The 11744-nt window shown below is 37.0% G+C and overlaps 2 protein-coding genes across 3 annotated transcripts; one reads left to right on the forward strand and one right to left on the reverse strand.

The window, feature by feature from the left end:
* Positions 1-446: 446 nt before the first annotated feature.
* On the reverse strand, positions 447-2300 carry polr2k (RNA polymerase II, I and III subunit K). The gene is made up of 4 exons (XM_044139443.1): positions 2201-2300; positions 1910-1976; positions 672-764; positions 447-558 (listed from the first exon to the last, which is right to left on the reverse strand). Exons 2-4 carry the CDS (start codon positions 1968-1970, stop codon positions 536-538), a joined length of 177 nt encoding a protein of 58 aa, XP_043995378.1. The 5' UTR covers positions 1971-1976; positions 2201-2300; the 3' UTR covers positions 447-535.
* Positions 1266-11469, forward strand: stk3 (serine/threonine kinase 3 (STE20 homolog, yeast)). 2 transcript variants are annotated; one of them, XM_044139440.1, is made up of 11 exons: positions 1266-1647; positions 3632-3712; positions 3808-3936; positions 4132-4246; positions 4444-4608; positions 5387-5554; positions 5673-5810; positions 5919-6044; positions 6140-6341; positions 8425-8618; positions 8849-11469. In XM_044139440.1, the coding sequence occupies exons 1-11, from the start codon at positions 1559-1561 to the stop codon at positions 9005-9007; spliced, it is 1566 nt and encodes a 521-aa protein (XP_043995375.1). In that variant the 5' UTR covers positions 1266-1558; the 3' UTR covers positions 9008-11469. The 2 variants fall into 2 exon arrangements, with proteins under 2 accessions (XP_043995375.1, XP_043995376.1); XM_044139441.1 differs by lacking the exon at positions 1266-1647 and adding an exon at positions 2862-3029.
* Positions 11470-11744: the final 275 nt, after the last annotated feature.

Raw genomic sequence — 11744 nt, forward strand, 5'->3', positions numbered from 1 at the left:
AAACAATGTGCTTTACCTAGTTGTAAAAGTTATTTTTTTTCTATTTAGTTAGTTTGTTACTAAAAACAATCTGATTTTGTTATTCATTGTGTTGCTCTTCTGAAAGTCCACCCCTATTATAAATAGGGGCAGACAATAAATAAATCGACAATCTTGGTATAATGTCCCTGGATTATCAGCAGGCACAATCCGGACAACCCTTTTTCAAAACTTTTTGCAGATACACACTGTAGCGCAGAAAGCCCAACAAAGACTGTACATCCTGCAACAACTCAAAAAGTACAGCAAAAACAGGAGCTGTGTTCTTTTATATTTTACAGTGAACAACTGTGAGAAAGTCAATTTGAACAATTTCTGAAAAAAAGAGAAAATTTTCACACATTACTCCTACGTAAAATTAATTAAAAAGAAAAAAAAAAGAAAAAAAAAGAGAGGGATAGCAGATGCCAGGCTTAAGAGACTGTTTATTTACATGGTGATACACTACAAAAACAGTAAAAAAACAACAACTAAAGTCAAATCTGTCTTCTCTTCTTCACCGGGCATCAAATACAACCACTGGGTTTAGAGAATTGAGGAAATGTGCAGAAAGAGTGGCAGTGAATTTACACATCTGATTTTAATATAAAGTTAGTGGCTGTCTCCCACACAAACACTCAGGAAAAGGATACATCTCTTTGTTCTCTTCTTGTACATGATTCTGTAGCCACACTCTCTGCATCTGATGGGATCACGAGCTTTAATTTCATTCTCAGTGTGACATTCTGCAAAAAATAATGAAGGAAAGAAAGTGAAAAAGAAAGAAAGAAAGAAAGAAAGAAAGAAAGAAAGAAAGAAAGAAAGAAAGAAAGAAAGAAAGAAAGAAAGAAAGAAAGAAAGAAAGAAAGAAAGAAAGAAAGAAAGAAAGAAAGAAAGAAAGAAAGAAAGAAAGAAAGAAAGAAAGAAAGAAAGAAAGAAAGAGTCAGATCAGCTCCTCCAGCATGATCAGAGGCATGACATCATAATAAAAACATTAATTATCATTATAGACACATAAGACTCAATTGATTATTTTAAAGCTAATTGAAGCTAATGTAATTAACTAAAAAAATTCATTAAACCTTGAAGAGATAACATTTCAGATTCAGACACTGAAATTTAATACTATTTTAGATACATTTATTTAACACACTGCTGTAATTAAACAAAAGTTAATCATTTGTCTGAAACAGCTACTCAAAAAGTACAAGTAGGTAATTAGACATTTCAAGTTCTGGTGATACAACTTCAAGAAATCAAAATCACAAACACTGAAGCTGAAGATAATATGGATGTACCGCTGATTGATAAATTCCTTAAAAAAAGAGACCATGCTTTTTACTAGAGATGTATGATTCTGTACATTTGACTTTGCTCCTTTGTTTAAGTGAAATGAACTTTTAATAATCAAGAATCCCAAAAATATTTTTTAAATATTTTTATACTTCTGATTTTGTGGAAACAAATTGGGGGCGGGCCCATTTCTGCTCCAATTAGACACACCAGAACAAAATCAAGCACCATGAAGAAACCTGAATGAATGAGGTTGGAGCGGAGGAACCTGAGTGGCCTGAACGGAGTAATATTAGTAAATATGGAACAACAGTCTGCACTGGCCTTTGATCCTCTGTAAGTCATACTCTTCAGACTATAAGACATAAATGCCTGAAATATTTTTACTCTGTGTGTGACGAAGGCGTGAATTCATTTGAGAAACGAGTGATTAAAAAAATTCTACTTTTTTAAAATATATTTTAACTTTTTAGATGTATGTGTGCCTCACAATTATGTACAACTGAATATAAATAAACAGCGTTTATATTTTGTAATAGCTTAGCTAACCACCTCTAAACATGTTTTTTCCATATAATCGATAACGATAGCTGATTACCTCCACAGATGTAGATCATCGGTTGTTGTTTGGGCGGCTGTAGATCTTTCTGTGCGTCCATTTTGTCCTGCAAAAATAGGGAGGAAACCTCCTAATATCACAACGTACTGACTGATTTTAGTGCAGCATGCTAACAGAAACGGCATGGTGCTACTTATAGGGTCAGTGTAAATCAATCAGCTTATTAAGTAAACTACACAATTATTTGCATGCTGTTACTGACGCAAGTATAACAAAGTACATTCGTAATAAAAAAAGAAAGGCCTAATGATAATAAAAATCCCTGTTTACCTTTCTATATGCGAGCTGTTTACCCCTACTTTTAACTCTCCATGCGCACAAATGACGTCGAAGTACTTTCCGGTTTTCTTCTTTGCCTTTTACGGCAAGCCATTTTAGATGCACATTAGCGCCACCAGCTGGACTAGGACATATTTAAAAATGATTAATAAATATATATAACTAACTAGTGTAAAATGAGTATCTAAATGTAATGTGTTAAATATTTTTTATGAAAAAAGAAAATAATTTTCAAACAAATGACAAAAAATATATTTAAAAAATATTTCTCGTACTTTTTAATGTCAGTCCGTTGTGGAAATTCGGTGTAATTTGGGAGGGGGAAAACTGAAGACTGACTAAAATCTGCGTTTTTTATTATAGCTTTCTAATAAATTAAGAACCAAAATAATTTTATGTTTCTTAAAAAGAGGTAAAGGGAAAGGTTTCTTGAAGAAACGTTTCTTCAAGGTTTGCGGTTGACATATGACGTTCTTGTATATATTTTTTTTCTAGATAAATCATTGCCATAGGTAACACACTTAGGGTTTTAATTGTGAAAACTTAGTTATCATGTGCGTCTTCCAAGTATCCTTGGCTAATTCTGTCATTGCATTCCTTTCCAAAAGGCGGCGGTGTGGTGCCGTTGAAACCGCAAAAGTATCCATCATTTGTGGAGCTCCCCCTCAGCTGGCCCTCCACTAGTTTATGACAAACAAGCTAGTTTGTGGACAATGTCCGTATCTTTTCTGCTCCTGACTTAGCCGGCATCATAAGTTCATATTTTTGTTGTTTTTTAGTTTTTAAGGGTGAGCGTCATGGAGCCCTCAGCGCCAAAAAGGTTTGTGGGCATATCCGAAGCCGTAATTTAAAGCTGTTAAGATCTGCTAATGTACGCGGTAGCTCGGCTAGCTTATGCTAAGCTAACCTAGTTAGCTTCACTTTGATTTTAAAGTTTCGATTCAAAATATCGACAAAAAGATCAGAACTGAATCCCGGACGCCACGTTAATATGCTTTCCGTTTAATGTTTGTTTGAGTAACAATTGAGGTTATGGTCGTTTAAAGGATTTTGATTTTCTTTTTTTATCCGAGAAAAGCAAATAAATTATTGAATCGCAATACAATATTTGAAATATTACGATACGTGCTTGACGCTGAGGAAACCAAAGTCTGTTGGAAGTGTTTCATGTGTTGCGGTAATAAGGTTACATCTTCTTGTTTAGACTGTTAGGACATTTTTATGATTACCCTGACTGTTAACCAATACTATCTTTATCTTGTCAGTTATAGTTTTTCCCATTGAAAAGGTAAAATCCATTAATAACGATGCATATTTTTAAGTGTCGTCATTGCATCAAGACAAACATTTCGGATTTGTCAGTATTGAAGTAGATGTTATCAGCATAACTGAGGTCATTAGATGACTTGTTTCATTTTGCAGTAAGCTGAAAAAGCTGAGTGAGGACAGTTTGACCAAACAGCCAGAGGAAGTGTTTGATGTTCTGGAGAAACTTGGCGAAGGGTAAGAAGTGTTCTCCTTCCCTCTCTCTTTTTTTTAATGACTGGCTGTTGGTTGTTTCCCTTATTAAATGTTTTCTGTAACTTGTGTGTGTTTAGCTCCTATGGCAGTGTATTTAAGGCCATCCATAAAGAGTCGGGGCAGGTGGTGGCCATCAAGCAGGTTCCTGTGGAGTCCGATCTGCAGGAAATTATCAAGGAGATCTCAATCATGCAGCAATGTGATAGGTAGGGCTGCCACATTGCTTACTAAATATTACCCAAACTAGCTGAAACAAATCATCAATATTGTACACAAAGTCTTAGCTGCTGAAGGTCTGATCATCTCTGGGTTTTTAATTTGGGTTGCTATTTCTGTACCCTCTGCTCTTACTGTTCAAATTGAAGCTTTTGTTTTTGAATTCATTTCTTTTCTCCTTGCAGCCCTTATGTTGTAAAATATTATGGAAGTTACTTCAAGAACACGGACTTGTGGATCGTCATGGAGTACTGTGGAGCTGGATCTGTTTCAGACATCATCAGGCTGCGAAACAAAACTGTGTGTTCTAACTTTTTCTGTACAGTTAACCCACGTTACAGTTTATGTAGTTGACTTGTTGTGTTTTAAAGGCATTTTTAACTAATACTTTATTAACTGACACACCCATCACATTTAATCTCGTATTAGATGCGTCACTTTAATGGTTCTTTATGTTTATCTCATCCTATTATTGTCTTGGTTTTTTCTTACACCAGCTGACAGAAGATGAGATTGCCACTATCCTGAAGTCAACGCTGAAGGGTTTGGAGTACCTTCATTTTATGAGAAAGATCCATCGTGACATTAAGGCGGGAAACATCCTTCTCAACACGGAGGGTCATGCCAAACTGGCTGACTTTGGAGTTGCGGGGCAGTTAACGGTAAAATAAACCAACTGAAAGACTTTAACCTTCCTCCTGTGGTCTTAGTGCGACACTCAGGAGGAGCACAGTAGATGTCACCGTCAGACACTAGAAAATCGAAGGGGGGTAAAGGGGACTTATCCTGTCAGACCTTGAATTCCCAAAACCGCATCAAATAAAAAAATGCACATGAAGTCAGTATGACCCTGCTGTGCCTGCACACAGAGTAAAAAAACTTGTGTTGTCAAAATGACCCAATCTCTTAAGACTGCTGGAGGGAGGGTTAAACTAAAGCAAATGGTGGAGCTGCAAAGTGATGTTTCAGGGCGTCTGAATACAGAACGTCAAACTTTTTTCATAATTTGTAAAATAAAAATTCAAATCCTTTCCCAATTATGGCCCTCCTTATTTTGTTTCTTTTAAAATAGGAGACCTTTTGAGTTATGAACACTTAACTGTAAATGCTGTCTGTGGGTGTATTATTAAATACTTGCATTGTTTTATACTCGCATTTTAAAGGTAATCTCCATTGTATTTTTCTTTAAAATGTGTCATAACATTGACTTTAGTCTTTTAGTCTAGTTCTGGTTTTTATTAATGGAAATTAAGTAAAAATACAAGTAAAATCACTTAACTGTAAATGTGTTATTAAAGACTTGCATTGTTTTAAACTCCGTAACCACCACTGTAGTTTTATGTAGAATGTGCTAAATCATTCATTTCGATCTTTAGGTCTTTTGCTGGTTTTTAATCATGTGAATTGAAGTAATAGTCTTGATATATTTTCCTTCTAAAGGACACCATGGCGAAAAGAAACACTGTGATTGGTACTCCGTTCTGGATGGCTCCAGAGGTGATCCAGGAGATCGGCTACAACTGCGTAGCAGACATCTGGTCTCTGGGCATCACTTCTATAGAAATGGCAGAGGGGAAACCTCCTTATGCTGACATCCACCCTATGAGAGTAAGTTCAGTTTGTTTTTTTTGTTTTTTTTTTTTTGTTGTTTTTTTTTAAATAAGCTGGTTCTTGGAATCAGTTGTAATTCTTTGTTCTCCTCTGCGATCCTGCTTCTTTCCTTCAGGCTATCTTCATGATCCCCACCAACCCTCCTCCTACGTTCAGGAAGCCGGAGCATTGGTCAGATGAATTCACAGACTTTGTCAAAAAGTGTTTGGTCAAAAACCCAGAGCAGAGAGCAACAGCCACACAGCTTCTACAGGTTGGAGCTGAATAACAAAATACCACACTTATGGATATAAATATCTCCCATACAAACTGATCTGAACATATTTATGGACTTCGAAATAAGACTTTTATTGTTTTGCAGCATCCGTTCATCAACCAGGCCAAACCTGTGACGATCCTCAGAGATCTGATAACGGAGGCCATGGAGATGAAAGCCAAGAGGCAGCAGGAGCAGCAGAGAGAGCTGGAGGAGGAGGATGATAACTCTGTATGAGTCTGGCTGAGATCATATTATGTTTCCAGGGAAACAATAATCCAGCAGACGGCTCATTATTATGTAAAAAATTTTTTCTCTCCTCTCAGGAAGAGGAGACGGAGGTGGACTCCCACACCATGGTGAAGTCGGGCACTGAGGGTGCTGGGACCATGCGGGCCACCAGCACTATGAGCGACGGGGCACAAACCATGATCGAACATGGCAGCACCATGCTGGAGTCCGACCTGGGGACCATGGTCATCAATAGTGACGACGAAGAGGAGGAGGAAGACCAAGGGTCAATGAGAAGTAAGACCAAAAGACAATTTAAAGCATTTTATTCTCCAGAACTTTTTTTAGAAACCAGATTGAGACGATGTTCGTTGTGGGTTCTGTTGGTTGTTAGTTTTTGTCATTGTGCGTATTAAAAAAAATCGTGTATGATGCTTTGCAAAACTAAGGTTTAATTAAAGAACCTCTTGAACTTTTTCTCACCACAGACTAAAGAAATGTGGTTTGCAGTTGAATCGAGCCACATCCTGAGTCAAGACTGTAAATCCAACTTGTGCTACAATTACAGCTGCAGGTTTTGTTTCTAAAAGCTCTGCACATCAGAGGACTGAAATCTTGACCCATTTTTGCTTTGTGAATGACTTGAGTTCAATCAGGTTGACTGGAGAGTGTCTGTGATCATCAGTTTTCAGATTCTTCTTTGGATTTATGTCTGGACTTTGTGTCATTCTAGCATTTGAATTTGCTTTGCTGTTATTGTTTAATAAGTCACATCTATATATTTGTTTTTTCTCTCATTAGACTTTTCTGTCAGGCAAAAGTTTGAGTTGCACTCAGACATCCTCATTGTGTTCTGTGACTCGAGTCAGTTGAGGCTACCGCTAACTAGCTGCTAATATGTCTTAGCTGCTTCTATTAAGGAAGAAAAATTTGTCACCAGTTGGATGGACGAAGTTTGTACTTTTCTGTGGAGATATAAGTCTTAAATTACATTTATAATGGTCTTTGAAAGTCTGAAATTTGAGTTGGTGAAACCTTCAGAAACCCTGTACTGAGATTAAATTTGACAGATGTAGGGTCTATTTACCAGTTAGATGATTTCTTTTATTTATTTATTTTTAATTCATTTGGTTGGGCTGGATTTTATTGTTGGTAGTAGAGAAAAAGAAGCGGATGGAGAAAAAGTTTCTCCACCATTTTGTACGTTTGAAATATTTAGAAAACCGTGTAACATTTTTCTTCAGCTTCACAATTCACTGCTTTGTGAAAGGTAGATGTATTAAATCTATGCCTTTGTTAAACGTATGTATGAGCCATCCTTCAATAAGATAATGACATCAAAGCTTCATTCAAGGCCATGTGAACTCTACTTGTGTCTGTTGATGCAACAAACATGTCCCCCTCTGACGCCAGTCTTTTTTTCTTTTCCTCTTGACCTTCATTGTTGAGTAGCTCTGGAGTTACCCTAGCGGAAGGTTAGGGTTATTACAGTTTTATAAATATCTGCATGTTTGTGTACAGCTCGCAGTTTAACCGTTTAAATTATACCATGACTTTACTAATTGTTAAGTCACATGGCTTTGTCAAATTTTCCAATGAGTCTCAAATGATCATTTTTCATTTACAAGTCCTTATATGTTCTGGTGATGTCAAACTGTTTCCACAACTTACAAGGAATTTTTAAAAATATTTGTTTTTGTAATTACTGATTGCCTTGATTTTTGCTTTGTATAATTGTAACTCATAGTTTGAATAGATCTACTTTTCAAACTGATTCTATATTCTCATTCTGACTCTAGCTGTCATCAGTTTTTTAAATAAATTAAAAAAACTGAACTGCTTAGACAGCCTGTAATGTCTGGTCTGGGGACAATGGAAGCAAACTTAAGATGAAGCCAAAAAAAACCAATCACATTTTGAATTTATACATTAGACCACATATGTCAGAGTCAAGGCCCGCGGGCCACATCCGGCCCGCGAGAAGATTTTCTACGGCCCCTGGGATGATCTTGATTTATTATTAGAACCGGCCCGCAGCAAGCCGGCACCCCGTCTGAAAAAATGCGAGATGCCCCCCCCCCCCCCCCCCCGTTCCCCCCGTTCGATCCTGACAACGCGCGCACCCCCCCGTTCGATCCTCACAACGCGCGCACCCCCCCCCCCCGGTCCGCAGGAAATTTACGATGCACTAGACCAAATGTGTCATTTAAAAAAATCTCAAAGAACATTCGATCAGTCCGGCCCTCGGCTTGTAGCTAAATTTTTTATTTGGCCCTCCGTCCATTTGACTTTGACACCCCTGCATTAGACCTTGACTGAGATTTTTTTTATGCATTTTTTTTTTTTCTGACATTAACTAGAGCCTCTTCTTCATTCACAGGGAATGCCACCCCCCAGCAGCCCATACGTCCTTCCTTCATGGACTACTTTGATAAGCAGGACTCCAACAAGGCGGCTCAGCAGCAGGAAAACTACAACCGCAATCAGCCGCCGGAACAGCCCGGCTACCATATCCAGTCCAAAAATGTCTTTCCTGATAACTGGAAGGTCCCGCAGGATGGAGACTTTGACTTTGTGAGTGTCCTAGCCGTGGTTTTCAAACAATTTCTTTTCAGTCTGTTTGTCCATTGTTGGCCTCTCCTTCCCTCGATGTTTGACTATTCTTTAATCAATCTCCCCATTTGCCCATCTATCCTTCCATCCATCCTTTCAGTCGATGTTTTGCCAAGGCTGTATCTGATCACCTTCTAAATATCTGATTTCCTTCCAATATTTTTTTTTTGTGTGTGTGTGTGCGTCTTCAGTTGAAGAACCTGGACTTTGAGGAGCTGCAGTTGCGCCTCACTGCCTTGGATCCCATGATGGAGCGGGAGATCGAGGAGCTGCGGCAGCGCTACACCGCCAAGCGGCAGCCCATCCTGGATGCAATGGATGCTAAGAAGCGAAGACAACAGAACTTTTGAGGGCTCTTCCAATCCTTCCTCCCCTTCCAAAAGCCAGCAGCAAACTTCTGTCCCAGCAGGATAACAAAGACCACCATGTTGTTCTTACCTAAACCCTCCCTAATGTCCCAACTAACTGCTAACTGGCCTCTGAATGAAGTTGGATGCTTTCTTTCCTGGATGACGTCTGTTTCTCTGCAATTGCTGTGAAGCCGTTTTCTGGTAAACGCTGATCAGGACTGTGGGCAAAAAAAATAGAGAAGTGACCCCGAGGCTATCTTTAAAAGGAATTTCCTCTTTTCTCAGTGAACTGTCAGCCTTGGAGTCAGCATCAGCACATAAGGAGGTCAGTCCTGCAGCTGTAGAAGCAGCAGATTTAATGAAGTGCTTTTTTTTTTCTTCTTCTTTTTTTCTTTTCTTCTTCAGACTCTTTACTTCTAATGTAAATACAACACAGAGCCTAGTTTGGAAATAACCTCCATCAGATGCTGTGGAGGTTCGACTATGACCAAAGACAATCAGAATTATGCTGACTTTAAGAATGCCTTAAAATAACAAGCAATGTAATAAAACACCAAGTAACGAGACGTTTGGAGGAAAATGATTGAAGCTGTAAAGAAAACAGCATGGTCGGGTTACGTACTGCTGAACTTCAAACTTATCAGTCTTTATGATCAACCTTTTGGGTTTTTTAGTTTTCATGTTTTTGTTTTTTTGGGGGGTTTTTTGCACCGTCTGCTTTAACAGACTTCATGTATCTTAGTGCCTCTTCGGTCAAACACAAACATCATCCTCTTAGCTCACAGTGATGTTATACATTCAAAGTCGGAGACTTTATTCTGCTAATTGACCCAGACGAAGGACGACTAAGCAGTAAAATAAAACTATTTGTTGAAAAATAGTTTTAAATGATAATTAGATTTCAGATTCGTCTCAGAAATTAGGGTTAAGACGCATCAACTAAAGCAAAGACGTCAGATCTATCACATCTAGCTACGATTACATTTTAATTCCTCTTTGTTGCTTCATTTTTCAGATTTTCCGTGCAGCAGTAGTGCATGGCTATGTTTTGTTTCTGTCGATGAAGGAAAACAGTGTTTTAGGGTAAAATGCTTTTTTTTTTTTTTTTTTTTTTTTTTTTTATAAACATAAAACCTGTTGGCACACAGATATTTGGCTTCCTTTTGTTATAAAGCAGCTGTGCTTAAAAATAAATAAGATAATCCTCAAACGCTGCAGAGATTATTTTCCTTTTATTAAGCTAAATGGCAGCGATGCATTCACTGTTTATCTGTAAAACATCTCGCAGTGACAAGTTGTAACAACACTTTAAAAGCTAAATTGGTGGTAAAATAACATTAGAGATCAGAATCAACCAATTTTCAATAAATCAAGATATATTATCAATTCATTAACATCAAAACTAATATTTTCAGTTTCTAAATGCATCAACAAAAAAGGAAGTTGTGCAAATATCATTTACAATTGATTACATTCTCTTCCTGATTCTGTTTTCAGTCCAGTTCTCTCAAGTCTACTACATTTTAATAAACTGGTTATGTCAGCTGGGAGCAACTACTGCACTGCAAAGTATGAATTCATCACACCTGGAACAAATGTTGCATTTTAACCAATCCTCTGATATTAATATTTGTCTCACTGATGTGTTATTTTCTTCACCTCATCAAGTTCCTATGACACATGAAGGGTGATGATGTAATTTTTACATTTTCTGCTGGATTCTACTTGATACCTGCTGTAGGAATCTGTATCTGATTAAATTTAAGCTGAATTTTATTGACATATTCTGGCTAAACTCTCAAAACAACATCAAAAATACAAGCATATCTGGTGTTTTGAAAACTGTTAATACCTTTGATCACTTAAAAAAGAAGTTTGTTTTTTTTGTTTGTTTTTTTAAAAGAAATATTTGCCTTTTTCTCTATTTTTCATGTTAACAATGACCCTGAATGAAATAACCCTGTCTTAATATCTTGTACATGTTTTTTTTTTTTTTTTTGCAGGTTTCTGTTACATATGAATGTGGATCGCCTGTTTATTTTGAATAAACAGATCTGTTACTGTGTCTCACTGACTTATCTGGAATAAGCAGACAGTATAAACAGGATCAGTACTGTATCATGTAAACCATATCTGCTTCTCTTCAGATTTGTTTTCCTTCTAATTGATGAGAATTAAGTCATTTGTAAATTGTCACCTTTTAATTTTAGGGCCTGGAGTCTGCACTGCAATAAATTGCATAGGAACATTATTCTCCTGTGTTGGAATCTTTTGGGGGTTTTTTTATTTTATTTATTAAACTCGATCTTGACTGTTGAAATTTCTGCCCTGTGGGCCAAACAGATGTTTTGCTGTCTTTTCGACTATGCATGTCTGCATTTTAGAGGGAGGCTTTTCTAGTAAGTGCACAGTCAATATAGAAGATGATTTATTATGTTTGATTTCATTTAAAAAAAATAAAATTAAAATAGGAAACTGACTCAGCTGTCCCTGTCACTTGTGCGAAATTAAATAAATTTAAGTTTGTGTTTTGTTTTTTTTCTGCTTTATTTTTGATTTGATGCAAAGTGGAATGTAAGCATTAAACCTTTTTAATTTATTTTTTTTGTATGTAATACTTTGAGAACTTGTAATAATTAATAAAGTTACACATAGTTATCAGACCTTGGTTTCTTATCTGTGACTATCGTAAATGAACTTTGATCCTGAGGTTTGTGACCTACATAAAAGCTGTAAT

Source organism: Gambusia affinis, linkage group LG14, assembly GCF_019740435.1.
Source record: "Gambusia affinis linkage group LG14, SWU_Gaff_1.0, whole genome shotgun sequence".
NCBI lineage: Eukaryota > Metazoa > Chordata > Actinopteri > Cyprinodontiformes > Poeciliidae > Gambusia > Gambusia affinis.

Coding starts and splice junctions, on each gene's coding strand:
- stk3 (XM_044139440.1), top strand. CDS start 1,559: ATGAGGTTGGAGCGGAGGAACCTGAGTGGCCTGAACGGAGTAATATTA. Junction 5,555..5,672: donor CTGACATCCACCCTATGAGA/GTAAGTTCAGTT, acceptor TCTTTCCTTCAG/GCTATCTTCATGATCCCCAC. Junction 6,342..8,424: donor AGACCAAGGGTCAATGAGAA/GTAAGACCAAAA, acceptor CTTCATTCACAG/GGAATGCCACCCCCCAGCAG.
- polr2k (XM_044139443.1), bottom strand. CDS start 1,970: ATGGACGCACAGAAAGATCTACAGCCGCCCAAACAACAACCGATGATC. Junction 765..1,909: donor GATGATCTACATCTGTGGAG/GTAATCAGCTAT, acceptor TATTTTTTGCAG/AATGTCACACTGAGAATGAA. Junction 559..671: donor CAAGAAGAGAACAAAGAGAT/GTATCCTTTTCC, acceptor CTCTAAACCCAG/TGGTTGTATTTGATGCCCGG.